Source organism: Mucor mucedo, assembly GCF_025094135.1.
Source record: "Mucor mucedo strain NRRL 3635 chromosome Unknown EV154scaffold_126, whole genome shotgun sequence".
Classification (NCBI taxonomy): Eukaryota; Fungi; Mucoromycota; class Mucoromycetes; order Mucorales; family Mucoraceae; genus Mucor; species Mucor mucedo.
The window spans coordinates 89,175-116,010 of record NW_026252410.1 but is presented as its reverse complement, the minus strand read 5'-3'; the positions used below and the strand labels follow the sequence as shown (position 1 = coordinate 116,010).

The following is a 26,836-nucleotide window of genomic DNA, read 5'->3' as shown; positions in this document are numbered from 1 at the left end:
ACATCGATACGCTGTCTGTTTGGATCTTTTTTTTTTTTTCACACGGTAAAAAAAAAAAAAGAAAGATGTGGAAAGTCAGTTCCGGCCGGAGAAATGTTTAGAACGGGGGGAAAGATTTTGTTTGTGACTGTGGATTCAACCGGTTTTTAATTTATTTCAGGCCCCCTCTTGCCCACAATTCTTTTTATTTTTCTTCAACTTTTTTATTTCCTACCCTCAAAAAAATGAATAGACTTGCTGCTAAAGCTCTTCAAACACCTCGTCGTGGTACTGGTATTCTTTCCCGTCTTTATTCTAGCCACAAGGAAATTCGATTTGGTGTCGAAGGTCGCGCTGGTCTTTTGCGCGGTGTCGATATTCTTGCTAAGGCCGTGGCTGTCACTTTGGGTCCCAAAGGTCGTAACGTGCTTATTGAGCAACCTTATGGTTCTCCCAAGATTACCAAGGATGGTGTCACTGTTGCCAAGTCCATTGTTTTAGAAGACAAGTTTGAAAACTTGGGTGCCAGGTAAAATAAAAAACAGAAAAAAAAAAAAACCGTGAGAATTCTATATTGATGTAAAAAAAAAAACAATTAGACTTGTGCAAGATGTTGCTAGCAAGACAAACGATATTGCTGGTGATGGTACTACCACCGCTACTGTTTTAGCTCGTGCTATTTTCACCGAAGGTGTAAAGAATGTTGCTGCCGGTTGTAATCCTTTGGATCTTCGTCGTGGTACTCAACTCGCCGTCGATCATGTTCTTGAATTCTTGAAGACCAACAGTCGCGTTGTCACCACCTCTGCCGAAATTGCTCAGGTAAAATAAATAAATAAATAGAATGGATGGACATATAGAAGAGAGAGATAAAAGGACTGATACACTATATAAAATAGGTTGCTACTATCTCTGCTAACGGTGATAAGCACGTTGGTGCCATGATTGCTCAAGCCATGGAACGTGTTGGTAAAGAAGGTGTGATTACTGTCAAGGCTGGTAAGACCATTGATGATGAATTAGAAGTCACTGAAGGTATGCGCTTTGACCGTGGTTTCATCTCCCCTTATTTCATCACCGACACCAAGACCCAAAAGGTTGAATTTGAAAAGCCCTTGATTTTGTTGTCTGAAAAGAAGATTTCTCAATTGCAAGATATTTTGCCTGCCCTTGAGGCTTCTGCTACCCAACGTCGTCCTCTCTTGATTGTTGCTGAGGATTTGGATGGTGAGGCACTTGCTGCCTGTATCTTAAACAAGCTCCGTGGTCAAATCCAAGTAGCTGCTGTCAAGGCTCCTGGTTTCGGTGACAACAGAAAGTCCATCTTGGGTGATCTTGGTGTCCTGACTCATTCTACTGTGTTCTCTGATGAACTTGATATCAAGTTGGATAAGGCTGAGCCTGAACTCTTTGGTACCACTGGTTCTGTTACCATTACCAAGGAAGATACTGTCTTTTTGAACGGTGCTGGATCCAAGGATGCCATTACCCAACGTTGTGAACAAATCCGTGGTGCTATTGAAGATGCCTCCACTTCCGATTATGAAAAGGAGAAGCTTCAAGAACGTCTTGCTAAGCTCTCTGGTGGTGTTGCCGTTATCCGTGTGGGTGGATCCTCTGAGGTCGAAGTGGGTGAGAAGAAGGATCGTTTCGATGATGCTCTTTGTGCTACCCGTGCTGCTGTAGAAGAAGGCATTGTCCCTGGTGGAGGTGTTGCCCTTTTGAAGGCCGCCAATTCCTTGAACAGCTTGAAGGGAGCCAACTTTGATCAACAATTGGGTATTACTATTATTCGTCAAGCCATCCAACGTCCCTGTAGAACCATTGTAGATAATGCTGGTGGTGAAGGATCTGTGGTTGCAGGCAAGATTTTGGAAGATAAGTCTGGTAATATGAACTTTGGTTATGATGCTGCTACCAATGAATATGTCGATATGATTGAACGTGGTATTATTGATCCTACCAAGGTTGTTCGTACTGCTCTTGTGGATGCCTCTGGTGTTGCTTCTCTTTTGACCACAACTGAGTGTATGATTGTGGATGCTCCTCAAAAGGACGGACCTGGTGGTATGCCCAACATGGGTATGCCCGGTATGGGTGGTATGGGAATGTAAATAAATATCAAGCAACCCCAACTCTACCCCCCTCACATTTGTATAAAATAAAAAAATCCACACTGTAATAACACTCTTTAATGAAAAAAAAAAAAAAAGTTACACAAGCAAATTTACCCCCCCCCATCTCTCACAATTTTTTTTTTTTTTTTTTTTTTTTTTTTTGCCCGTGCACGTCTTGTTTGTACGCTTCCAAGATATTAAATTAAATGTTTATGCTCTTTTTTCTCTCTTGGATGAACCCCAAGCTCATCAGATGGTATCAGGAATAATTCTGATTTTCTGTGATTAGGGGTCTGTGCGACCCGCACAGAAAAAAAAAAAAAAAGGGTTGACGGGGGGAATTTGAGCAATTTGGGTGGTACATGATGAGTAAAAGAAGGTGACAGTTTTTATATGATTTTTACTCATCATGCAACCCCTCTTTTTTTTTGTTTTACCAGACATTGGGTTTGTCATGGTAATTTGAACTCAGTTGCCATAGTACCACCCCCTGCCCAGAGAGAGAGAGAGAGAGAGAGAGAGAGAGACAGAGAGAGAGAGAAAAGACGCTGAAACAATTGAAAAAGCGGGAAATTATTTACACAGCCGAAATGTGTGTGTGCAACCAACATGTTATAAATTCTTTTTTTTCTTTATTTTCTTTTTCTTTTTTCTTTTCTCCCCCCTTTTTTTATTTTTATTTTCCTCTTTCTATTTTATTTATTTCTTCTCTTTGGAAAAAAAAAAATAGAAAGATGGCAGAAACATTTCATGGTTATATCGAAACGACACAGGATGTATTACTTATTTTTGAAGGATGCAGAAGAGGGTTAATTCCTAGAGTATCTAGAAGACTACAAGAAAAGGAACGACGCATGATACGATCAGGCTCAGTTTTTGTTTTCGATGAACGAGAGTCAGGTAAAAAAAAAAAAAAAAAAAAAAAAAAAAAAGGAAAAAAGAAAAAAAAAAAAAAGATGGGCGGGGAGGGACCAAAGATTGGGAAACTAAAAATAAAAGGGTTAAAATAGGTATCAAACGATGGACGGATGGGCTTGTATGGAGTCCATCTCGTATACTTGGTAACTTTTTGATCTATCGTGAATTAGACAAACGAGTGCCTGGTGACAAGAAACTTTCCATTTCTTCTGCCGGTTCAGCTTCTTCTTCTGGCGTGGATAACCGACAACGCAGTTACAGTGCGGACCAAAGTGTATTGACGTGTACCATGTCGAACGACCGTAACCGTGAGCGTCGATTGGTGGGTAGCCTATCGGATTCGTACCGTTTCCGTAAGGATGGACTTATCAAAAAGACCATGTCTATTATTGTTCATGGCGTGGCTCAACATTTGATCTCGTATTATCTCCCCAACGATATTATTTCCAGTAAATTACGCACACCTTCTTCCGTGCCCGAATTAGCAAGTCTCGAAATATCGCCTGATTTGCTCATCAAGCAAAACTTTCGGATTCCTCCCATGGTTGAACCTCCTCCCTTTGATCAAAATGACGCTACTTTGACAGATAATCTGTATTCGGGTAAAAAATATTTCATGTTGTTTTTTTTTAGCCACGTATAAGGATACTCATTTTTTCTTTTTAGACGATAGACGCATTCACCCCTTTCGTAGTATGTCATTAGGATCCAATAAATACGCCACTTTGCCTGTCGTCAATCAAAGTGTGATGTATCCAACCTCTTTAGGGCAACGCATGGAGATGGACGATGGTAGTAAAATGAACAACTATTATGGAAACCATACGACGACAACGACGACCGCTAGTAGCAACAACAGCCATATGTATCATAGTAACAATCAAGCGCCACATCAACATCCTCATCATCATCATTTCCCACCTCCGTTACCTTCACCCGCTAGTATGACTTCATCCCCCAATACACCCATGTTATCACCTGTACGACAATCGTTCTCGCAGCCACCTCGACATTATAGTATGTCGTCTAGCTCGTCCGGGTCTATCCAGAGGTATAATGGGGGTCGTAACAGTAGTTTTGATATGATGCCACAAGTGGTTCATCCACACATGATACCCGGGGTGGACGATACGACTACTGCTAGCATGAAAAATGACGAGTCCAGCCAGCAACAACAGCAACAACAACAACATCAGGCTAGCCCACATATAGGCCAATTATTAAATCCAGTCCATCCTCTTGTGAAATCCGAAGCGGACACGAATGTGAATAATAATAATAATAATACACAGCTGTTTATGGGTATGTCCAATTATCCAGATTATCACCATGACAGTAAATTACCCTCGATTCCAAATAATAATAATGGATATCAATCTTCTCCCAACACATATAATAACTACTATATCCAAAGACCTCAACAACAGCAGCAGCAGCAGCAACAACAACAACAACAGCAACAGCAGCAACATCATCAACAACAACACCAGCAGCAGCACCAGCAGCAGCACCAACAGCAACAACAGCAGCACCAGCAGCAGCAGCATCAGCAACAACAATCATTGACTAATACCCACTCTTCTGTAACCAACAATATTGTTCCAATGTTTCGAAACGGAATGGTTCAACCTCAACCCTCCTCCATGTACGACGATGCGCAAAATGGACCGGAACTCGGAATGGAACCCCTTATGTTGAAATAAATTAAGGGGTTTTTTTTAGCGGGGACGAATCGTTTATTCTATTTCTCTCTTTTTTATATCTTTTGTATTTTCTGTCTATTTCTTTTTTTTTGCTAGTTTCCCTTTTTTTTTTTCTTTCTTATTTATTTATATATATACATATACACACAACCCAAACAACAACAGCCCTTTTTTTTTTTTTTTGTTATAAAAAAATAAAAAAAAATAACCCATTCTCCCTCTTTATAGTGTACTTTTTTTTTTTTTTTCTAAAAAAAGGGGATCTACAAAAAAAAACAGAGTTTGTCTTTGCCTTGTCAAAACATGGTGCGATTGTTATTATTTTTTTTTTTTTTATCACAAGGTTTTTTCATGTCTAACCATCAAAGTTGCCAAAATAAATAAACTTACACAAACAAATACACCAATGAGCAATTACTTTTATGGGACCACCAATGCAAAAGAAATACGTACCCTATGTGTAACATAATGACAACATATCAACCACTTTAATGTTTCACTAATAATTCTTTAGCTTGGAAAAAAAAAAAAAAAAAAGGCCCACCACCCTGCAACATATAAAAATCCCACTTTTTTTTTTCCGTACACACACACATGTCTAATACAAAGGCTCGGGAGAGGCGGGTGGCGTATGAATTATGCGTGATACACTAAAAAAAAAAAAAAAAAAAATTAGTGCGAAAGGTTGGTTTTACTGCTATGACGGAAGTTGAATATGTGTGTGTGTGTGTTTGGTTTTTTTTTAGTGTTAAAACAAAGGAAAAATAAAGGATGCTGGTTACTCTTATCTTTTTTTTTGGGGGAGGAGAAAAATCACGGGTGTTTGTATTTGGAATGACTTTGCAGGTTTGTTCAAAGTAAGTGATTTTCCGTCATGTTTACTTCTCGTAAAAACAACACTCAGCCCAAAAAAAAAAAAAAACCTATAAAAATAGCTGTCACCGAGAATAGAGACAATAAATTTTTTTTTTGTTGGGACGGACTGCTTAAATTTTAAACAAGGGTGGAAAAGAATTTTTTAAAAAAAAGTATAAATGACAAAAGATTTGCGGTAATTCTTTTTACTTTTTTTTTTTTTCATTATCAATTGTTTTTTAAAGGTAAATATCACAAAAGAATCGAATGGGAAGGAAAAAAAGAAAAAGAAGGAAAAGTAGAGGTTCTATTATTTTATTTTTCTTTTTTTTAAAAAAAAATAACCTGATGAATGCTTTGCCGCCCCAGTCGGAAATGATAACTGTCGATAAAACACGCAGCTCAACCCTTTTTTCTGATAAAATTTTTTTAAAAAAAAAAAAAATTTAAAAAGATCCTCTTTTTATTACTTTTTCTTTTTTTTTCTTTATTTTCTATTCGATTTATTGAATACATTACAAGGTTTACTAATAATCCTTTAATTTTTTATAGATGATGCATTATTTTTTATAAATAAACTTTTTTTTTTAAAAATCAAATTTCTTTTTTATTTTTACATTATTTTGGTAAGTTTCACATTTTTTTTTCTTTATTTCTTGAGAAATGCGAGGGGGAAACACTTTTTTTTTTAAAATTGCAATTGAAAATTCATCTGATGAATAAAAACATTCCATGCTAACACGGAGCTCCGCATGACTGACAAAGTGTATAACTATCTGATTATAGTTTTCAATTGCAAAAAAAAAAAGATGAAATTGAGTGTGAACTCTCTTAATTCTCTTGATGGTCATTTTAGCATATGATTAAAAAAGTATCTTTTGAAACTAACTTCTTTTCTTTTTGAATAGAGCATTTAACCGTTTCAAAAATATTTTAAAAATAAAAAATTAATTATTATACCAATTACACTCCTGTCTTTTTTTTTTTTAATTTGTCTTTCTACTGTGTTATCAACTATTTATCAATTAATAAAAGCCTGCATGCACGCTTGTTTAAAAATGTTGTCCAATGTTGCTAAATGTCGTCGCCTATCCAAAATAGATGCGTCGCTTATCCAAATGCAATGCAATGTCGCCATTTTTATAAAATTAAAACAAGTAACAACCGAGGGAGGGAAAAGGGGATCTCATCTACTTTTTTTTTTTTTTTTTTTTTTTTTTAATAAAAGGCGAGGGCAATTTTTTTTTTCTGCTTTATATATCTGTTGCCGCTTCTTCTTTTTTTTTTTTTTTTTTTTTTTTTTTGAAAAATGAGCTTTCAATTTCCCTTAATTCTTGACGGCGGATTTGCCACCGAGCTGGAAAGATCTTTTGGAAAAGACTTATCAGGTACTTTGCCAACTTATGTCATTTCCTCAGACGTAACTAACAATGACATCACAGGGAAACTTTGGTCTGCCACATGTATTCGGGATGACCCTGACGCCATTAAAGTAAATAAAAGGAGGAATATCCTCTCCCTTTGTAACTAAAATCCCATCATTTTTTATTTTAGTCCGTGCATAGATCATACTATGAAGCGGGGGCGACAGTAGCTACGACCTGTAGTTATCAAGCTTCTTTACAAGGTTTTGCTGAAGCAGGTTATACGAGGGACCAAGCTATCGGATTCATGCAGAAGAGTGTTGCATTAGCTTGTCAAGCACGTGATGAATACGATCAGGCACATCCCAACTCAAATAAATTAGTAGCTCTTTCGATGGGTTGCTATGGTGCCGTGTTAGCGAATGGAGCAGAATACACAGGTGATTACGGTAATGTATCTGTCCAAGATTTAGTGCGTTTCCATAAAGAACGACTGGATATCTTTTTGTCGACTCGTGATACAAAAGTGGATATGATTATCTTTGAGACGATTCCCAGTTATTTGGAGGCGCAGGCCATTGCAGAAGTAGTGAAAGAGACAAAATTACCACCTGTGGCAGTAGCGTTTCAGTGTAGATCTGGAGACCAAATTGCAGATGGCACAAGTGTTGTGCAGGCATTAGAGGCAGTAAACAGTAGTGAGATATTCGCGACGGGTGTGAATTGCACGAAACCCGAGTTTGTACAGACATTACTGGCTATTGTATATGGATACCATACCGAGAAGAAGACAGGACAAGCCTTGATTGCTTATCCGGATGGAGGTGAATCGTGGGATGCCGTAGCAAGACAATGGGATTCGACCTCGAGGTTACCAGAGGAAGCGTTTGGGTGTATGATGGCGCAATGCATGAAAGACTATGGACCCCGTGTTCTTGTTGGAGGTTGCTGTGGTACAGGGCCAAATCATATCAAGAGTATTTTGGAAAATTAGACTTTTTTTTTTTTAGTTTCTGCACTAAAAAAATTATGCAGCTTATAAAAAATGTTTCATGTATTTTTCTAAATGCTTAACCTGGTAAAGAAAGAGATTAATGACACATTTAAAGTATTTTGTCAGCGTCATCCACGTTTTGTAATGCATATTTCTTTTATAAACTGTTTCAATGGAAATAAAATATGATATCACTTACACCAAGTGATATAAAAAAATGACTTTCTGAGTCTTAAAACTTTTGGTATTGTTATATTTTTAGGCTAGTTTTTTTTTTTTTTTTAATTTTATTCACAAGCACCAGATAGGCTTTTCTTGTATCCTTTGAACTCTAGTTACAATAGAAAAAGAAAGTTCTGCATGTGAGGCAAATAAGCAAAAAATTCTATTACCAACTCTATTCTGGAACCAATTGAAATGTCAGAATCTACATGACGTTTCTTTTTTTCTCAGGACGCAATAAATTTTTTTCTTTTACTGACAGTGTTTGTATCAATGATATGAATGTAACACCAGACAGGTCATTGTAAGGAATGACTGCAAAAAACAAAAAAAATTATTGTAGAATAAACCACTTCTGGGTTTATAAAAATTGGTTGGATATTAAAGCATTATAAAAACCAAGACCTTTTTTGATTTAAAAACTTTTTTATTTTTTCGAACTATTCTTTTTTTTTTTTTTTTTATTAATATATTCTAACCTTATCTCCATGACAACAATTTATGTGGATAATCCACCACCACGGTATATCGACCAAGTGAGAGACGGGATAAAAGCCATGCCGGGCCAAGCTCAAATTTATTTTAAAGATCTCTTTCCCATTGTCCATTGGTTACCGAAATATAATCTGGTTTGGTTTTTAGGTGATCTCACCGCTGCCATTACCGTCGGCACACTTGTCATTCCTCAAAGTTTAGCTTACGGTAAAAAAAAAAAAAGTCTAAATTTTTTTTTACAAGAAAAGATCTCGAACTAGTTTTGACATTGACATTATTCTATATAAAGCCAAAATTGCAAACCTACCTCCTGTATTTGGTTTATACACCAGTTTTGTGGGTGTGATTATTTACCCTTTATTTGGTACCTCCAAAGACGTCAGTATAGGTAAAAAAAAAAAAGGAATATAAAACAGCATATAGGATGAATTCCAGAATACTCATTTTGTCTTGTTTTGTATCACCTCAATTTAGGTGTAAGCGCTATTACGTCTCTCATGGTAGGACAAGTCATGGGAAGATTTACTTCTTCTCCGCAATTTCAATCCGGTGAATGGACCATGGCGGATGCAGCCATTAATCTCTCTCTTTTCTCTGGACTGATTGTATTGGGTATTGGACTACTTCGACTGGGTGCTGTATTTCATTTCATTAGTCAACCCGCCATTTCCGGGTTTATGGCCGGTAGTGGACTGACGATTGTGATTAACCAATTTAGCAAAATCTTTGGTATACCCAATATCAACACCTCCGAAGTACCCTATCTCGTATTTGGAAAGACCTTGATTCATTTGCACAAGTCGACTATTGACGCTGCCTTTGGTCTGACGGCGTTAGCGTACCTCTACGGTGTAAAGTACCTCTCAATCTATTTGATCAGAAGATACCCTCAGCATAACCGATTGATTTTCTTTTTCAATACCAGTCGAAGTATTGTTGTCTTGGTATTTGCAACCTTGATCTGTTACATGATTAACCATTTCGGTCACTTTGAAAAGAGCCCCTTTACGATCATCGGTGTGGTCCCTGCAGGTTTTGGTCATATGGGCGTTCCCCAATTGAAGCCTGATATTCTTTCTTTCTTCACGGGTGATTTACCAGGTATTATTGTCTTGATGATTATGGAACATGGTGTTATCTCCAACAGTCTTGGAAAAATATCGGATTACAAAGGTAAAAAAAAAAAAAAAAAAAAAAAAATGAATAGCAACCCTAAACTCACTTAAAAAAAAAAATTTAGTGAATATGAGTCAAGAGACATTAGCCACGGGACTAGCCAATGTATTCGGTTCCTTCTTTTGTGCTTATCCAGGCACAGGCGCGTTCTCTCGAACCGGACTGATGTCTAAATCCGGCGCACGTACACCCATGACAAGTTTCTTTGTGGGTATTATTGTGGTTCTTTCCATCTATGTGTTTACGCCTGCATTCACGTATATTCCCAATGCTGCACTTTCTGCCATCATTGCTCACTCTGTCTCTGATTTGATCTTTGGCCCTACGGTATGGAAGACGTTTTGGGATCTCAACCCAGGAGAATTAGTGGTGTTTGCTTTAGCGTATATTATTGCTTTGTGTGCACGTATTGATATCAGTGTCTATGTACCTGTGGCTATCTCCTTGGTGATTCAATTGTACCGTACGGCTCGACCGAATTATGCGATCCTGGGACAATTAGATTTAGAAGACCCACAAACGACGGGCGAAGAAAAGGAGATTGGACAACAGACCTTGTATTTTGATAGACGCCATCCTACTGTGGGTAAATACATCCGACCGATTGATGAAAAGAACAGTATCATTTGTTTCCAACCTCAAGAAAACATTATTTTTCAAAACTCTGCGTTTGTCTTTGAGAAATTGATGGATGAGATCAAGAGCAAGACACGACGTGGTCAAGCCCCCGCAGAAAAATTGGGTGATCGAGCTTGGAATAATGCGCAATCCCTTTCGGATTTGGACCGAGAGAAAGCTTTATTGCAGTCGGTGGTGTTGGATTTATCGGGTGTTCATCAGATGGATTTCTCGGGTATGGAAGGGTTAAAAGATGCGGCTGTCCAAACGCAACGCTACACGGGTCGACCTGTGCATTGGTATATCGTGACGGGAGATTCAGCTACGGTGCGGAAATCGCTCCTGTTTGCAGGGTTTGGAAATCAACGACGTGATGTGAAACATGCAGGACGTTTCTTGTCTGATTTGTTGCATGGTGTAGAGGAAGGAGGACATGCACCTGGTATTGAAGGATGTTGCAGTCACCTTGAGATGCAAGAAGATACGACCAAGATGGGTACGTTTGATAATGTGATTACGATTGAACAAGCACGAAGACAACAGGAGTTAGAATCCATGGAAACTGGGTCTGAGAGAGAGGCGGGTAGTCAATCGATTGAATCTGCACGTTGGTGTTATTGTGATATTCGAACAGAGGGTAAACAAGATAGGATTGTTGCTGTGCATGATATTTTTCCGTATTTTTTCACATCGCTTCATGAAGCTGTGCGGACTGCACTTGCTCAAAAGGAAGTAGAAATAGATGACGATGAGAAAATCAGTGTGATTTCAGATAGAGGCAATGATTCCCATGGTAGAGAAAGCAGTAGTTCCACTTAGATTATTCCCCCCCTTGTACATAAACCTATCAGTGTAATAAATCTATTTTTTTTTCCAATTATATATAATAAAAAAAAAGACAGTCAAAAAAAAAAAAAAAAATTCATGTTTTTTGCTTTGACATTTTCATTGTTTAATTGATACTTTTTTTTTTTTAAACAACTCCTCTTTTTTTTTTATATATATAGATATATATATATTCGTACCTTTTTTTTTTTTTTTTTTTTTTATTTTTTAAAAAAAAATAATTTAATTACAAAGGTAAAGCCTCATGATGAGAAAAGTACACATGGTTAAAAATAAAAAAGGACTCAATGATGATTAGATGCCTTTATTAAAGCGTAAACGATTCGCAGCCATAGAAACACCTACCTACGATGCCGATAAGAAAGAGTCTAGAGAGAGTACTGTTTGGTACTTGCCATTAACCAAAGAGATCTTTAAAGATTATTCGTATCCTTTTTTATTATTTGTATATACTAACCCCCCTTTTTTTTTCACGAGAAATAACGCGTCGCGTACTTTTGGCACTCTATATTTCCCTTCACCCTTTTTTTTTTAATTATAATAGAGAGTATTTAAAGCGTGCATCACTTTACCGTAAACCTATTTGGCAATGTGAATCTACTGGTAAATCCAATTTGACGTTAGGACAAGCCTTAGAAAGTGAAAAAATCGAAAAAGAACGTGTTCAAGATAAATTACCAGAAGAACTTCAGAAACGAGTCTTACTTCATGTCCAATTCCGTAAGTTTTTTTTTTTGTGTGTGTGTTGACGTATGTTTACTAAATAGGCCCCCAAAAAGAAACGTTGCGGTTAGATGCTATTGTGGAAGACGTATACAAATATTTCGCCCATCGTTATGTAGACGGAGAAATATTGAATTGTATTTGGGATGATAATATTGCGTAAAGTAAAAAAAAAAAAAAAAAGAAGCATTCCGGCCCTTTTTCAACATTGTTGACTGATATTTTTTTTTTTTTTACTTTTTAAAAAAAGTTATACCGCCAAGGTGTTAAGTGAAGTAGATCCTTCTCAAATAGATGCACAAGTGGTAGACGAGAAAAATGACGTACATTACTATAAGGTGCAATTGATTGACGAGAATGCGGAAGGTATTGATGATTGCATCAAAGTCGTACCTTCTTCCAAATTAAAGTAAGACATTCATCTTTTTTCAAATGTCATATCTCAGCCACTTAAAAAAAAAAAATTATTAATTTCTGTGTAGACGTGATCGATTGGCATTTTCCAAGAATTTATTAAAGAAATTTATCAAGGAGTACACCATCAAGGATTCATATATCGGTGCACCATGGATTATTCGACAGGATACGGCAGATCGTTTTGGCATTGACACTACGCTTCCCAAAGACCTTCAATTGGCAAGAGATATTGCCTATTCGAAATCCCGAAAGAAGCGAACCGAAGCCATTGTGGCTGCTAGTACTGCCTCAACTGAATCATTGGACGATCCACGTCTCTTATTGGACGCTAAAAAAGTGGAGAGTACCTTGAAATACCCTATGGAAGATCTTAATGTCCCCATTTACCGCAGAGATCCTTCAGGATCCGGGCCCATCATGGATATGACGCCTGGTACAAAAGGTCACACTCAATTGGCTCCTAACCCCACAGGCGGTTTACCTCCACGTCCTCAACCCAACCGTGAAAGTAGTATTCCCAAGGACGCTTATGGACCCTTCTTAATGGTCTGGTCCTTCTTGGGCGTCTTTTCTCATCCACTCAAGTTATCACCCTTCTCGTTGGATGATTTTGAAAATGCTTTACGACACCATTCACCTACCACCATTTTAATTGAGAGTAATATTGCGTTGCTTAATGCGATTATCACTCAACGTGATCGTTTAAAGAAGGAGAGTTTGGGTCATGGATCTACCGCTTTACAAGCCATGACGTCTTTATATGGATCCGGCTATCAATCCTGTCGTAGCAGTCAATCACACCCTTTTCAACAAGGAGGAGAAGAAGAAGAAGAAGGAGACGTGTTGATGAAATCTCGTGTACAGCCTCGAAAGACGACAACGGAAAGAGGATGTGGTAGTGCACCTGTGGAAGCCATCAGTTTGAATTGGGATCATGGTACAGTGGATACCTATGATGAACGTCTAGGATGGGAAGATATCTTGATTGGTTTTATCAATCAATTGGCACCCATGGAAATGATGGATGATGTCGATCGTATCTTGAGTCTACTTGTGCCTCGTGTTGCATCGACATCCGATGAACGTGAAAGAGCTTATATTAATTTAAGTTTGGGTGATAAAATCAAGGTGTTTGAATTACTTTTAAGTGTAGCAAATGAATCTCATGTCATCAAGTAAGAGAGAGAGAGAAAGGGTTGTTGGAGGGGGGGGGTTTTTTTTTTTCCGTACTTAATTTTTTTTTATATAATGGAATAGGTCATATATGGAAGAATGTCAGGATCAAATGACAGAATTACGTAAACAAAAGATTGAACTGAGTCGTGAACGTAAAAGAATGTAAGTGCTACAGATGAAAGTTTGATTTTTTTTTTTTTTTGAATACAAACACATTGTATAGTCATGCCGAACGACGTGAAATGGAGGATAAGCAAACGGAAGAAAGCAATCAAAACCCTGACCCGATTGAATCTGACAGTGATTCTGACGATGATTCGAATGCCAGTGATAATGACGAAGCAAGCAATCTGTAAGTTCAAAAGAGAGAGAGAGAGAGATTCCAAAAGAGGAAGTGACAAATCAAAAAAAAAAAAAAAAAAAAAACTAACTCCTCTTTATCAAGTCGTAAGGCACAACGTAAAGCAGAACAACTTTCTCGTCATGAATCCAGACAAGCCACATTAAAACGTCGTCAAGCCGAGATGAAGGAACGTGAAGCGAAACGATTAAAACAACACCATCTTCAACGAGAAGAAGCGCGTGTTCGTAACCAAGAGCAAAAGCAACGTGCGGACGCGCGTCGACGATTGGATGAGGATGAACGTGCGATGCATAAAAAGGAGGAACACGTGGAACGAGATATGCGTAAATACAGTAACCACCGTATTAAACCGTTGGGACGCGATAAATTCTATAACCGATATTATTATTTGGACGATATTGGAGGTACACTTGTCCATGGATCGGGTAAATTGTTCGTTCAATGCCCAAGCGATACGGATTTGATGGTGATCTGGGAGCGTGATTTTGAAGCGTCCCCCGATGCGACGGTTTCTCTGCCATGCGGGCGTGGGGGAGGTGTCAAGTTCGTCACACAACTTTTAGTAGAACAGGGTATGCGTCCAGAGGCAGAATACATGGAAAACAGATTAGAATCCTTGTATAAGGCGGGGGGAAATACTACAAACGAATGGTGGCAATCCTACGACGAACCTGAACAAGTAAAAGAACTATAGACAGAAAGAAAAGAGAGAATAGAGACTAAAATGATTTGTTTGTAGTTGCAAAGTTTATTAGAATGGTTAAACCCTAAAGGTATTCGTGAATTCAGATTAAAGAGAGAACTTGAAAAGCAAATTCATAACTTGACCAATGGCATGAAGAAGCGCGTTGCAGTAAGTTGCAAAAAAAAAAAAAGAGTTTAGAAATAGCTGAATAATGATAAAATGTAGGATCAAATTGTTTCAAACAAGCATGAAACAGCTCGTCGTAACACACGCAGTAAAGCTGCTCCGCAATTCCCACCTGGATCTTGGCTCGCTTATACCAATAAGCTTGCTTAAAGAACTAGCTAAGGGTGTGGGGGAGTAAAATGAAAGAAAATAAAACTGAAAATAACACTAGTAATAATTATATAAAATCTCTACACTCTTATTTATATTATGAACGCGTTTTTGTGAGATCTTTTTATGTCTCTGTGTTAAAAAGAAGAAGAAAGCATTACACAGGGAGAGATGAATCCCCGTGTTTGAATTGACGCGAGAATAGAGCAATACAAGATATATATATATCAAAGCTAGGGGGAGGGGAATGTTCTCGTTCCCATGGCGACTTACATATTTTTTTTTTTTTTTTTTGAATTTAACCTTATACACCATTTTACTTAATAAAGCTCGTGTTCTTGTTACCAGTTCTCCCACAAGAAAACGTCTGATTTTAGTAATAAAAGGGTCCCACGCTACTATATAAGCAGATTTGCTTGAGAAAAAATCACGAAAACGAGCGGCAAATATCTTAAGCAGTGTTTAGTATTATTTTAGTTTTAGAATCAACTTTCTTTTCAAGTGCGTAGACGCTGTGCTTATTATTATTATTTTGTATAAGTCTGAGCTCGATGGTTGTTAGAAGAGCATAAGTTCAATTCATAAAGACTAGTAAAAATAAACTGAAAAAAAGATAAAGGAAAGGGGAAAAGCCTTTCAATTATAGCTGCTATATATATAAAAAGATTATCCCTCGTCCTACCGTTCCAGGAACAAAAATCGTTATTGTTAATGACAGACATCATGTGACCGTGGAGAAACTAAAACCTTATAACCTCAATGTGGAAGCGAGGACGATAGATTTTTTTTTTTTTTTTTTTTTCGAAAAAAAAAAGGCTTCTTCTTCTTCTCCACTTTTTTTCTTCTTCTTCTTTTCCCCACCCCTCTCCTCGTTAAACAAAAAGTAAAAATGGCAGCAGCAGCTTCCCGTTCTCACGTCACTCGTCTGTTGAGTATCATGCAATCAGGAGCAAATGCCTGTCCTTGTCACTCGCACGCTCACTCTGGCCCTTCTACTTCCGGTGCTTTCTCCAGCTTATTGAAATACGGACGTAATTATGCTAGTGCTAAAGAAACTACAGATTACGCTTTCGAAATGGCTGCCAGTAACATTCGTTTCGGTCCCGGTGTAACCAGGTACATTTTTTGTTGTTATTTTCATTGTATATCTATTTTTTTTCTTTTTTTTTTTGGCTAACGAGCCTTTTTTTTAATGATGTGTGTAGTGAAATTGGTATGGATTTAAATAATGTTCATGCTACTAAAGTGGCTGTCTATACTGATTCAACTGTAAGTTTTTTTTTTGGTCGGGATTATTTTAAAAATTAGGAATCCAGTTTTTTCTCACGGTCCCCCTCTCCCTTGTTTTTATATATCATAGATCGCCAAACTTCACCCTCTTAAGGCTGTTGTAGAATCATTAGAGAAGCACAAGGTTAATTATGTTCTTTATGATACTTGTCGTGTTGAACCTACCGATACCAGTTTGAAATCCGCTATTGATTTTGCTCGTCAGCATAACCCTGATGCTTTCGTGGCTGTAGGTGGTGGTTCCGTTATTGATACCGCTAAAGCTGCAAGTCTCTACAGTGCTCATCCCGAAGCTGACTTTTTGGATTTCGTCAATGCTCCTATTGGTAAAGGTTTGCCCATCCGAAAGAAGTTGCATCCTTTGATTGCCGGTAAAAAATGAATATAAAAGATAAGAAAGGGCATGGGATAGCTAAAAAATCACAACTCCTTTTTCTTTTAGTCCCTACTACTGCTGGTACTGGTTCTGAAACCACAGGTACTGCTATCTTTGATTATGAGCCTCTCAAGACAAAGACCGGTATTGCTCACCGTGCTCTTAAGCCTCTTCTCGGTATTGTCGATCCTTTGAACACTCGTAGTATGCCTTCTCAAGTCCATGCTTCCAGTGGTTTGGATGTCTTGTGGTAAATAACAAATGATTTCTATGTATATATATATGTATATATTTGCCCAATCTAATCTTCTTTATCACATCTAGTCATGCTCTTGAGTCCTACACTGCTTTACCTTTCAACCAACGTTCTCCTCGTCCCAAGGATCCCATTGAGAGACCTGCTTACCAAGGTTCCAACCCCATCAGTGATGTTTGGTCTCTCCATGCTCTCAAGATGGTTGTTGAATACTTGCCTCGTGCTGTCAAGGATCCCGAGGATCTTGAAGCCCAAAGTCAAATGTTGTTAGCTGCTACCTTTGCCGGTATTGGTTTTGGTAACGCTGGTGTTCATCTCTGTCACGGTTTGAGTTATCCTATCAGTGGTCTTAACAAGACCTATAAGCATCCCGGTTACAATGTTGACCATGCCATTGTTGTAAGTCTTTTTTATATATATATACTGTTAAAAAAGAAAAAGATAAGTCATTGACAGTTTTTGTTTTATTTAATTTCTAGCCTCACGGTGTTTCCGTTGCTTTGACTGCACCTTCCGTCTTCCGTTTCACTGCAGATGCTTGTCCTGACCGTCACATTGATGCTGCTGCCGCCTTTGGAGCTGATCCTGCTCACATTAAGGAATCCATGGCTGGTGAAGTGCTTGCTGAAAAGTTGACTCGTTTCCTTGACGATTTAGGTGTTCCTAATGGTTTAAGTGCTATTGGTTATGATTCTTCTTACATTCCTGCCCTTGTTGAAGGTACTTTACCTCAACATCGTGTTACAAAGCTTGCTCCTGCTCGTGAACCTGCTCGTGAACAAATTGCTGCTATCTTTGAAAATGCCATGAAGAATTATTAGAGAGTTTTTTTTCCCTTCCAGACAAACACCTTTCGTTTTATAACGTGTACATACAAAAAAAATAAAACATTTTATATGCATTTTTTTTTGATGTAGTTGAAACACACAAGTAATAGAGACTTTTGGGGGGATTAATTTACACTGTACTAAAAAAAGTAAATTGTACTGTTTGGAAATCAGATTAGTGATTTTTTCTGCCATTTTTTACACCATTAGTGTAAACGCTTTCACTAATCTTTACTTGAAAATCCGAGTCCCCTAAACTCTCTAATAATGCAAAATGACATTTATATTTATCAGGAGCAGGAAAATTTACATACGCGCTGATAAATTTACTCGAATGATATAAATCATTCAAATGTTTCTGCTACATGTTGCACTAGGACAATTAGCTCCAATATGTACTTTAAGTTTTAGTTCGTCGGAATATCTATCAGGAATAGAAATTGTAATTCTGCCCCTGATCGATTTTTTTTTGTTTTACCTGCGTTTTAAAAAAAGAAACTTTTTGGGTGTGTATATATTCGATATTGAGCAAAACATACAATCAAAGCCGGTTGTTTACAGAATCAATGTCTAGTTCAATAGATATATGTGTGTGCGTGTGAAGAATAGATTATCTAAATATTCTATATGCCCCGTCAATATAAATACAACACCAGTTTTTTTTTTCTCTTTTTTTTTTTTTTTTGCAGCTAAACATGTAAGTGCCTATAATGATTCACATGGGCCATTTTTAGTTAACGTAAGACGTTACACGGGAGATGAAATACAGAATTCTCAATAAAGTAACTTGTAGGTCATCAATGCTTTGCTAACATCGTCATGACCCAAGAATTGAATACAAACGAAAGGTGAACCGTGTATTTTTGCTGCATATATTATTTTATGGTATCTCCAGAAGTCTAGACCAAGATGCATTTAAACATTGTAAAATCCCCAATTAACCAAAATTTAACAATATGATCATCACATAAGGTTTAAAAGTCCGTTTAAAGATATATAGTTCAATTTTTATTTCGCCCCCTTCTCCTCTTCTTCTTCATACGTTATTTTGCCAATAATGAAACACGAAAAGAAGACTTTAGAAGAAACCGTACAGTTGTCTTTGGCCGAAGCTGAAGAAGCTTTAAAGCACCCATTTGTCTTCAAGAAACCTATAAAGAACGTTGCTGTGATCGGTGCTGGCCCCTCCGGAGTAAGCGACTTTTTAAGGGGGGGGGGAGAAATCATGTATGAAGTCACTAATCCATTTTTTTTTGTTTAGCTTCCATCCGCCAGACATTTGAGAGATGCTGGTATGAATGTTCGTGTATTTGAGCGAAAATCCGATGTGGGTGGTATTTGGTAAGTGTTGATGAATGCAGATTTTGAAACATTGCATGAATTAACTTATCACAAAAAAAAAAAGGAATTATTCGGATACAGCACCATTAAAACCCAAGATTCCTACTTCTCGTGTTTCTCGTGCTATTGATCCTGAAGCTTTTACTGCTCCCTTGGAAGGTCGTGATAAGAAAACCGTCGAGATGACTCCCGAGACTCAAAAGCTTCTTCTTCGAAAGTGTCCTCCCACCGCTTGTTACCGTGATCTTTATAACAATACTTCGGTTCATTTGTTTAACTATCCCGATTTTCCTTATCCTAAGGATACTCCTCATTGGGCTCCTCACACCATCACTAAAGAGTATTTCCAGAGATATGCGAAAGAGTTTGACTTGTTGCCCTTGATCGAATTTAATACATGTGTGGAGCTTGTGACCAAGAACAAGGAGAATGATACGTGGGAGGTATCTTTATGCAAGTTTGATGTGTATCCCAGTGGATTGGTAAGAATTTCGCGATGGAAAGAGACTTTTGATGCTGTGGTGGGTGCATCTGGCTTACATCAGGAACCCTCTGTTCCCGATATCAAGGATTTAACTGCTTGGAATAAAATGTGGCCTGATAAAGCGTCTCACTCACAACAATATAGACGCCCTGAGGACTTTAAAGACAAGGTAATATATATTTATATAAAATGGAGGAATTAAATCCATGTGCCCCCGCCGATTTCTGACCCTTTTTTGTTTTGATCCTACCAGGACGTTTTAGTCGTGGGTGGAGCTATTTCTGCTGTTGATGTAGTTCGTGGGTTAGAAGGATTTGCAAAGTCCATCACCATGTCGATTGACGGACCGGTCGAAACCCCTTTTTACATCCTCAACCTTATCCGATCCAAGATTCCGGAGTCTGTTGTTATTAAACCTAATATTGCTGCCTTTTCAGACGCCGATGGTAACGTGGACGGAACCATCCTCTTTACCGATGATTCGACCCTGCAAGTGGATCATGTCATTTTTTGCACAGGGTTTATCAACCGACTCAAGTACTTGGGCGATCTTGTTATTCGTAAAGAGGAGGAAGAATTGGAGAAAGAGAAGGATATCTTCCCACGACCTTCCTATGCCAACGTCCCCGAAAGCCATGTTGTTGCCAGCTCGAAATTCCCCTTGAACGTGTATCGTGAGGTGTTTGTGATGTCCGATCCTACTTTAGCCTTTGTAGGTTTCCCACCTTATTTCAGCACACCTTCTCATTTTGATACGCATGCAAGAACGGTAGCCAGAGTATGGAGTGGAAACGCAAAATTACCGAATGCCCAATTGATGGATAAGTTTACATCCGAGTTTGTTTCCGGAATCAGTCCGCTTGAAATCTTTGATGCGGATAGACAGAGAAGAGAACCCTTTATTCAATGGATAAATCATCATGCGGCTGCTTTAAATCCTGATTTACCCAAACTTGAAAACTATCCAGCAGATTATGAAGAAAGAGGAGATTACACCATGACCATCTGGAGTGCTATTTCTGATGAGAATGTTGCAGCTACCAAAAAGCGCATTCAAGAAAGTTTGGCGTAGATTTTTTTTTTTTTTTTTTTTTATTGAATTTTTATAATAAATTTTTTTTTTGTCATTGCACGCATGTAAAAAATGCTAAATTAGCCAAATGTATTCAAATCGATCTGATGCAAAAACCGAAGTCACTACTCTTCACTCATACAATTATAGGACAATGGATCGCTGTTTAAACATAGAGGACGCACTTGGAAGATCATGAAGATCTGTACACTAAAATTTGAATTCTCCATATTTTTCAATTGACTTGTTTTAGTTTTTCTATTTTGAAAGGTCTATTAAAATTATACAAAAAAGAGTAAAATCAAGGAAGTAAGGGGGGAGGGGGGGAAAGAGATACACAACTATGCAATATATTCCCTTCCCTTTAGCATAAAAAATTATAATGTAACTTTTCTGAATAAGACAGGAAAACCTACTCGTGGCACAGTTTATTTTGCGTTATAAACCTCGCCTCAATTTTTATTAGGAAAATCCGGAAAATGAGCCCAACTCTGTACTCTTTGTTCATAATAAACCTAATTTAATATGTCACCTTGCATTTGGTTGAAATTATATATCTCAGTATACCATTGAACAAAAATATGCCTATGAAAAAATGAACTTTTGATTCCTGTCCTTCTGACTATGTAAGGTACACAGTACGGTTGTTTAGAGAAAAATGATTTTGGTAAAATAAAACTCGCCTATCAGAAAGATCCAGATGATGTAACATGAATGGCATGTGTCGTTTTATGTTTGTGGTGCAACACGTTAGAAATAAGGCGGTTATAAGTTATTGAAGGCCGGTCGGAGACACGGAGTTTACGGAGCGACAGTAAAAAAATCGAGTCAAATGCAATTGTAATGAACCAAAGGATATGTATTAAAAAATAATAAAAGAAAAAAAAAATCAATGGCTTTTGATAAAGCGCAGTAAAGCGGAAACGCAGGAGTGCACGAGGTAAGGTTAGACAACGCATTATTACAAAAAAAAACAAGGGGCGCGCCGTATAAAAGCGAAGTGATAATTGACCAGTTATCTACTTTCTGCGATAATGTCGCCGTATAAAAGCGAACTGACCTATATCTATGATCATTTACTATAATAAACAGTGTTCATTTAACATGTGGATAAGCGCACAATGTATATTCACACGGTAAGGGTCCTGAGTTGACGTAAAGGTAAAGGATAACACTGATCAGTCTGATTTCGGGACGGTTCACATAACGATGAACTATGAATGCTATGATATAATTGGGTACAATGTCGTGTTGCCGCTGTAGTAAAGACAATCTACTTCTTTTTTTATCATAAACGGTATCCACATTTTATCAAGTCTTGTATTGTTTCTTATGATGATGCTCATGTGGCACAATCAATTTCCAAATTCTACGGGTATATATAATCTCCGTTGGTACTAGGTATACTGTTGCTTTGTACAACCGACTACTTTGGAAAGTAATACTAAATGACGGGTAGTATTTGTTCCCAAATATGATCTTATATTGACAAAAAATCATTTGAAATGACTTTGTAACACTCTGGTTGTTCGAACCAATATGTACAACTATTTAAGTAGCTATTTGATGCGCCCACGAGTTCAGGCTAAACCTCCGGAGGCTGACTTTACATTTATATTCGATCCATCTGGGGGGCCAAAAGAAAGAAATAAAAAAAAAAAAAATCTGTGCATTTCTATTTTCTCCTCTTTTTTTTTCAAAATTGGGTATCACACATTGCAGAAATAATGTCAGAAACTATTTGTTTGATTGTGGCTCTCAAAGGTTGCGAAAATACTGAAACTGATGGACACATTATTCGTATTGGCAACGGTGCTAATACAAATACGGTTCGCAGTTTAGCCGTCGAGAAACTTGGAATCTGTGTCCCTTTGGCCGACATCATACTCGAGACTTCCACAGGGGAAGCCTTAACAGAGATCGATCGAGTGAGAGCTCAACAAGTTGTATATATAAACTTTCCCGAACAAATAAAAGATAATATTCCTGGTCCCCGTGGATTACCTATGGTTGGAAACCTCTATGAAATGTTGCCCGATTTGTAAGTTTTGAGACAGTATTGTACGATTATCGTCTAGCTAAATTGGATGATATTTTTTTTTTGTAGAGCCGCTGGATGGGGGAAGCAATTCGCCATTTATGGTCCACTGACGACCGTCAATATCTTGGGTTTAAAAATCGTTGGTACAAACGATCCAGCCATTGCAGAGCTCTTTGTGAAAGAATCTGAATATTTTACTAAAAAAGTCAATGCTGGCTTAAAAATCATCAAAGAATTTGCTGGCGGTGGGCTCTTTACATCCAACAGTGATGCAGAAGAATGGAAACTGGCTCACAAAATTCTTATGCCCGCCTTTAGTCCTCGCGCTGTCAAGGTAATAAAACAAATAGATAGTTTATATGTTGATTTACTGACGAATTTTAAAAAACACAGGCTTATCAACCTGAAATGGGTATCATTGCCCAAGAAACCATAAAAGTTCTTAGTGAATATGCTCCAGAAGATAAAGTCGAAATTTTAGACTGGTGTACTAATTTGACCTTCGAAACCATTGGCCGCATTGGTTTTGGTTACTCGTTTGATTTGATGGATCGTAGTAAACCTTCTCACCCATTTATTAACGCCATGGGTTACGCTCTTGGTAATAGTGTTGCTCGCTTTGCACGCCCTTCTTTTATGAGTAAAATGCCTTTAGAATCCAATCGTAATTGGGAAAGAAGTATCAAGTTAATGCATTCTATTGTCGACGAAGTAGTAGCAGAACGTAAAGCAAGTGAATCAGCAAAGGATCCAGCAAAAGATTTGTTAGGTTTCATGTTGAATGCTCGTGATGAACACAATTTGGGCCTTAGTGATGAGAATATCCGTGATCAAGTTGTTACGTTTTTGATTGCTGGTCATGATACTACTGCAAATACTTTAGCTTGGGTTCTTTATGAACTCTCTAGACATCCTGATATTCAAGCCAAGGTGCTTCAAGAAATCTCAAATGCTGGAATTACTTCTGATGCGTTGCCCACTGTTGAACAAATCTCAAGCCTTAAATACCTTTCTAAGGTATTAAAAGAAACCCTTCGTATGCATCCCCCTTTAAGAGGTATTAGCAAGTACTGCAAGAAGGACTGCATTGTCCCTGGTGGTTACCGTATCAAAGGCGATACGAGTATTCATGTTTCTATTATTAACTTACATATGAATCCTAATGTTTACAAAAACCCTACTGTATTTGACCCTGAGCGCTTTTCTCCTGAAGAAGAACAGAAAAGATCTTTATATTCTTGGTTACCCTTCAGTACTGGTCCCAGAGCTTGTATCGGTATGGCTTTCGCATTACAAGAAGCTAAAACTGTACTCTCCATGTTCCTCCATCGTTTCGATTTCAAGTATGATGGTCCCGATGTCTGCTATGATCCTTACCAAGCTACTACTAAACCCCTCAACATGTTGATGAATATCCACCCTCGTACTAACTTTCCCGAACCTTCCGAAGATGTTGTCATTCAAACCGAAAGTTCTACTGGAGCTATAAACATACCCGAGATAAACCAAGGAATCCCCACTCTTGGTAGCATTGAATTACCCAAGATCACCTTCCTCTTTGGTACCCAAACCGGTTCCGCCCAGGATTATGCTAATCAACTGGCTGCTCAAGCTAAGCGTTTTGGTTTTAAGGACATTACCTTTAGCTCTATGGACCACTGGAATACCATTCAAACTGGCACTTATAAAAAGTTGGGAACAGATAGAAAAAAGAACGAACTAGTTGTCATCTGTACTGCTACTTACAACGGCCAACCCCCCGACTCTGCTGAAAACTTTAACAAGTTTTTGGATCTCAACTTGCAGGCTGGTAACGAAAGTTTACTTGAGGGTATGGAATTTGCTGTCTTTGGTCTCGGTAACAAGAACTGGAGAACTTATCAAGCTTTCCCTCTTAAGGTTGATGCCTCTTTAGAAATTCTTGGTGCAAACCGTTTATTCTCCCCCGGTAGCGGTGATGCTGATAATGATATGGATGGCGACTTTAACCAATGGTGTGCATACTTCTGGACCCACGTACTTGGAAAGTTTGGTGTTGCTGCTTCTTTAAGCAAGTCTGTTGTTCCTACTGCCACTCTTTCCGCCGAAGACTCTGATTTGAATGCTGTTAAAATTAACTACATTTCCCCTTCAGATACCACGAAATGGATGGAAGCAAAGGAGAACAAAAACGGTGTATATAATTCTACGTTGATTGTCAACCGCGAGCTCCAACAAAATGGTTCTGATCGCAGTACACGCCATATTGAAATTGATATTTCCCAGTTAGACTCGGTCAGCTCTGTCAAGGACCAACTTTATGATGCTGGTGATCACATTGAAATCATGCCCGAAAACAATATCGAAGAAGTTGAGCGTATTGCTTTAGGTTTTGGTTTGGTTTTGGATTCTGTTTTTGAAATCGACAATGCCTCAGCCGATAGCTTTTCTCCTCGGTCTATGGCTGCCGTTATTAAGGGACCTTGTACTGTGCGCAATGCACTGATGTACTACGCTGATTTTATGTCACCTCCTTCTCGCCGTTTATTAAGTTTCTTTGCTGCTCAGCTTCATGCTAGTGCTCCCGAGACTGCCAAAAAGTTTGATAGCTTGACTATGCCTGATGAAAACAACCAAGACCAGTATCCTTCGTTTATTAAAAAACACAGAACTCTGCTAGATCTCCAACTGGCGTTCCCTCAAGTCAACTACCTTGATCTTGGTCAATTCTTGGCTGCTGTCAGTGTTATGCAACCTAGACGTTACTCTATAGCTTCTTCTCCTCTTGTTTTCCCCAAACATGCTCATATCTCTGTCAGTGTTGTCGATGATATTGTTGGTGATAAACATTATGCCGGTCTTGCATCCTCTTACTTGAAGAGACTTCAAGGTGATAAAATGTCCAGTATTTGTGCCAGCTTAAAATCGTCTAAAAGCACATTTAGCATGCCCCAAGATGTTACAAAACCTTTAATCATGATTGCTGCAGGTACTGGTATTGCACCTTTCCGAGGTTTTCTCCAAGAAAGAGCCTTTCAAAAGAAAAACGGTCAAAATGTTGGGCCTTGTACCCTATTTTTTGGTTGTCGTAATCCTGAAAAAGATTTCATCTACAGTGATGAACTTGAAGAATATTTTAAATCAGGCGTGCTTGTTAGCAAGCATGTCGCTTTCTCTCGAATGAACCCTCCTGCTTCTCAAAAGTATGTTCAGCACGCATTACTAGCAAATGCTGGTGAAGTCTGGTCGCTGTTATTGAATGAAGGAGCTGAAAATAGTGGCTCTATTTATGTTTGTGGTAGTGGTGCTATGAGTCGTGATGTTTACTCTACTTTTCAAGTGCTTGCAAGGAGCTTTGGAGCAGCTCAAAATGACAAAGAAGCTGGTGAATTCCTTCAGAAGCTTGTCGATGAAAAAGATTTCTTACAGGATGTTTGGGGTTAGGCCTCGGCTATTGTATTTGTACATTATCAATAAAAAATAATTTAATCCATCTTCATTGAATACGAAGCATTCTCATTAAAATATATTTCATGAAAAGATGATCAATAAAATGTTGAACATATAAATCATCGAAAATATCGAACGGAAACATTCCGGATTTGGGTGAGATTCAAGTGGGATTTAATGCATATTGCCACTTCATCGCCGCCCAAATCTAATGTAGTTGCAGACATTGCATATATCTAAGAAGCAACGCCAGTACATCGCTTATAAATATTTCATTTAAATTGAGTTATTTGCCGATTTAAACTTAGAAACCGAAATTGATAACATACGATTAAGTAGATTAGCTATATATTTTTTTTAAATTATAGGATCAAAAGTCATTAAACCAACGTAGATAGATCTTCGGCAAAAAATATCACAAGAAAGAACATTCTTCAGGAATGTTCTTGAAAATAACAGAAGTAAAAAGAAACGACTGGAACATTCCTTTCCATTAAAAAAATAGAATAAATTAGAATGTTCTTTTATCTCATAAAGAAAAATATGAATACCGTTTTACTGCTCGAATGATGCGGTGCAACTAAACAATGATTAAATTTACACAAGCAAAGCAGTATATCTACCGACTTTACTCTTTATAAAAGTGTGTCTGTTTTGCATTTAGAACAAAATCAAAGTAAAACCAAAGTGATACTGTTAGAACTAGGATACGACTTTATTTTGGAAGAGAAA

The 26,836-nt window shown here is 37.9% G+C and overlaps 8 protein-coding genes across 8 annotated transcripts; all 8 read left to right on the top strand.

Annotated features, from left to right (window-relative positions):
* The first annotated feature begins 197 nt into the window (after window positions 1-197).
* On the top strand, window positions 198-2,227 carry EV154DRAFT_471748 (hsp60-like protein). Its single transcript, XM_051597883.1, has 3 exons — window positions 198-508; window positions 579-801; window positions 879-2,227. The coding sequence occupies exons 1-3, from the start codon at window positions 225-227 to the stop codon at window positions 2,091-2,093; spliced, it is 1,722 nt and encodes a 573-aa protein (XP_051453038.1). The 5' UTR covers window positions 198-224; the 3' UTR covers window positions 2,094-2,227.
* Window positions 2,228-2,700: 473 nt separating this feature from the next.
* On the top strand, window positions 2,701-4,965 carry EV154DRAFT_471745 (Gti1/Pac2 family-domain-containing protein). Its single transcript, XM_051597882.1, has 3 exons — window positions 2,701-2,996; window positions 3,107-3,616; window positions 3,681-4,965. The coding sequence occupies exons 1-3, from the start codon at window positions 2,831-2,833 to the stop codon at window positions 4,715-4,717; spliced, it is 1,713 nt and encodes a 570-aa protein (XP_051453037.1). The 5' UTR covers window positions 2,701-2,830; the 3' UTR covers window positions 4,718-4,965.
* Window positions 4,966-6,863: 1,898 nt separating this feature from the next.
* Window positions 6,864-8,105, top strand: EV154DRAFT_450731 (Homocysteine S-methyltransferase). Its single transcript, XM_051597217.1, has 3 exons — window positions 6,864-6,960; window positions 7,015-7,064; window positions 7,127-8,105. Exons 1-3 carry the CDS (start codon window positions 6,882-6,884, stop codon window positions 7,928-7,930), a joined length of 933 nt encoding a protein of 310 aa, XP_051453036.1. The 5' UTR covers window positions 6,864-6,881; the 3' UTR covers window positions 7,931-8,105.
* Window positions 8,106-8,598: 493 nt separating this feature from the next.
* Window positions 8,599-11,321, top strand: EV154DRAFT_555305 (sulfate transporter family-domain-containing protein). The gene is made up of 4 exons (XM_051605265.1): window positions 8,599-8,854; window positions 8,937-9,035; window positions 9,122-9,820; window positions 9,888-11,321. Exons 1-4 carry the CDS (start codon window positions 8,641-8,643, stop codon window positions 11,258-11,260), a joined length of 2,385 nt encoding a protein of 794 aa, XP_051453035.1. The 5' UTR covers window positions 8,599-8,640; the 3' UTR covers window positions 11,261-11,321.
* A 175-nt stretch (window positions 11,322-11,496) lies between these two features.
* On the top strand, window positions 11,497-15,191 carry EV154DRAFT_471738 (ATP-utilizing chromatin assembly and remodelling N-terminal-domain-containing protein). The gene is made up of 11 exons (XM_051597881.1): window positions 11,497-11,521; window positions 11,586-11,713; window positions 11,832-12,007; window positions 12,067-12,169; window positions 12,261-12,419; window positions 12,493-13,602; window positions 13,685-13,765; window positions 13,827-13,955; window positions 14,049-14,646; window positions 14,707-14,820; window positions 14,878-15,191. Exons 2-11 carry the CDS (start codon window positions 11,586-11,588, stop codon window positions 14,986-14,988), a joined length of 2,709 nt encoding a protein of 902 aa, XP_051453034.1. The 5' UTR covers window positions 11,497-11,521; the 3' UTR covers window positions 14,989-15,191.
* Window positions 15,192-15,769: 578 nt separating this feature from the next.
* EV154DRAFT_523972 (alcohol dehydrogenase) lies at window positions 15,770-17,931 on the top strand. The gene is made up of 6 exons (XM_051603162.1): window positions 15,770-16,104; window positions 16,194-16,257; window positions 16,349-16,649; window positions 16,721-16,904; window positions 16,979-17,309; window positions 17,390-17,931. Exons 1-6 carry the CDS (start codon window positions 15,878-15,880, stop codon window positions 17,729-17,731), a joined length of 1,449 nt encoding a protein of 482 aa, XP_051453033.1. The 5' UTR covers window positions 15,770-15,877; the 3' UTR covers window positions 17,732-17,931.
* Window positions 17,932-18,696: 765 nt separating this feature from the next.
* EV154DRAFT_523969 (uncharacterized protein) lies at window positions 18,697-20,697 on the top strand. Its single transcript, XM_051603161.1, has 4 exons — window positions 18,697-18,929; window positions 18,999-19,078; window positions 19,143-19,731; window positions 19,816-20,697. Exons 1-4 carry the CDS (start codon window positions 18,795-18,797, stop codon window positions 20,632-20,634), a joined length of 1,623 nt encoding a protein of 540 aa, XP_051453032.1. The 5' UTR covers window positions 18,697-18,794; the 3' UTR covers window positions 20,635-20,697.
* Window positions 20,698-22,271: 1,574 nt separating this feature from the next.
* Window positions 22,272-26,151, top strand: EV154DRAFT_450717 (cytochrome P450). Its single transcript, XM_051597216.1, has 3 exons — window positions 22,272-22,675; window positions 22,742-23,009; window positions 23,069-26,151. Exons 1-3 carry the CDS (start codon window positions 22,362-22,364, stop codon window positions 26,096-26,098), a joined length of 3,612 nt encoding a protein of 1,203 aa, XP_051453031.1. The 5' UTR covers window positions 22,272-22,361; the 3' UTR covers window positions 26,099-26,151.
* The last annotated feature ends 685 nt before the right edge of the window (window positions 26,152-26,836 follow it).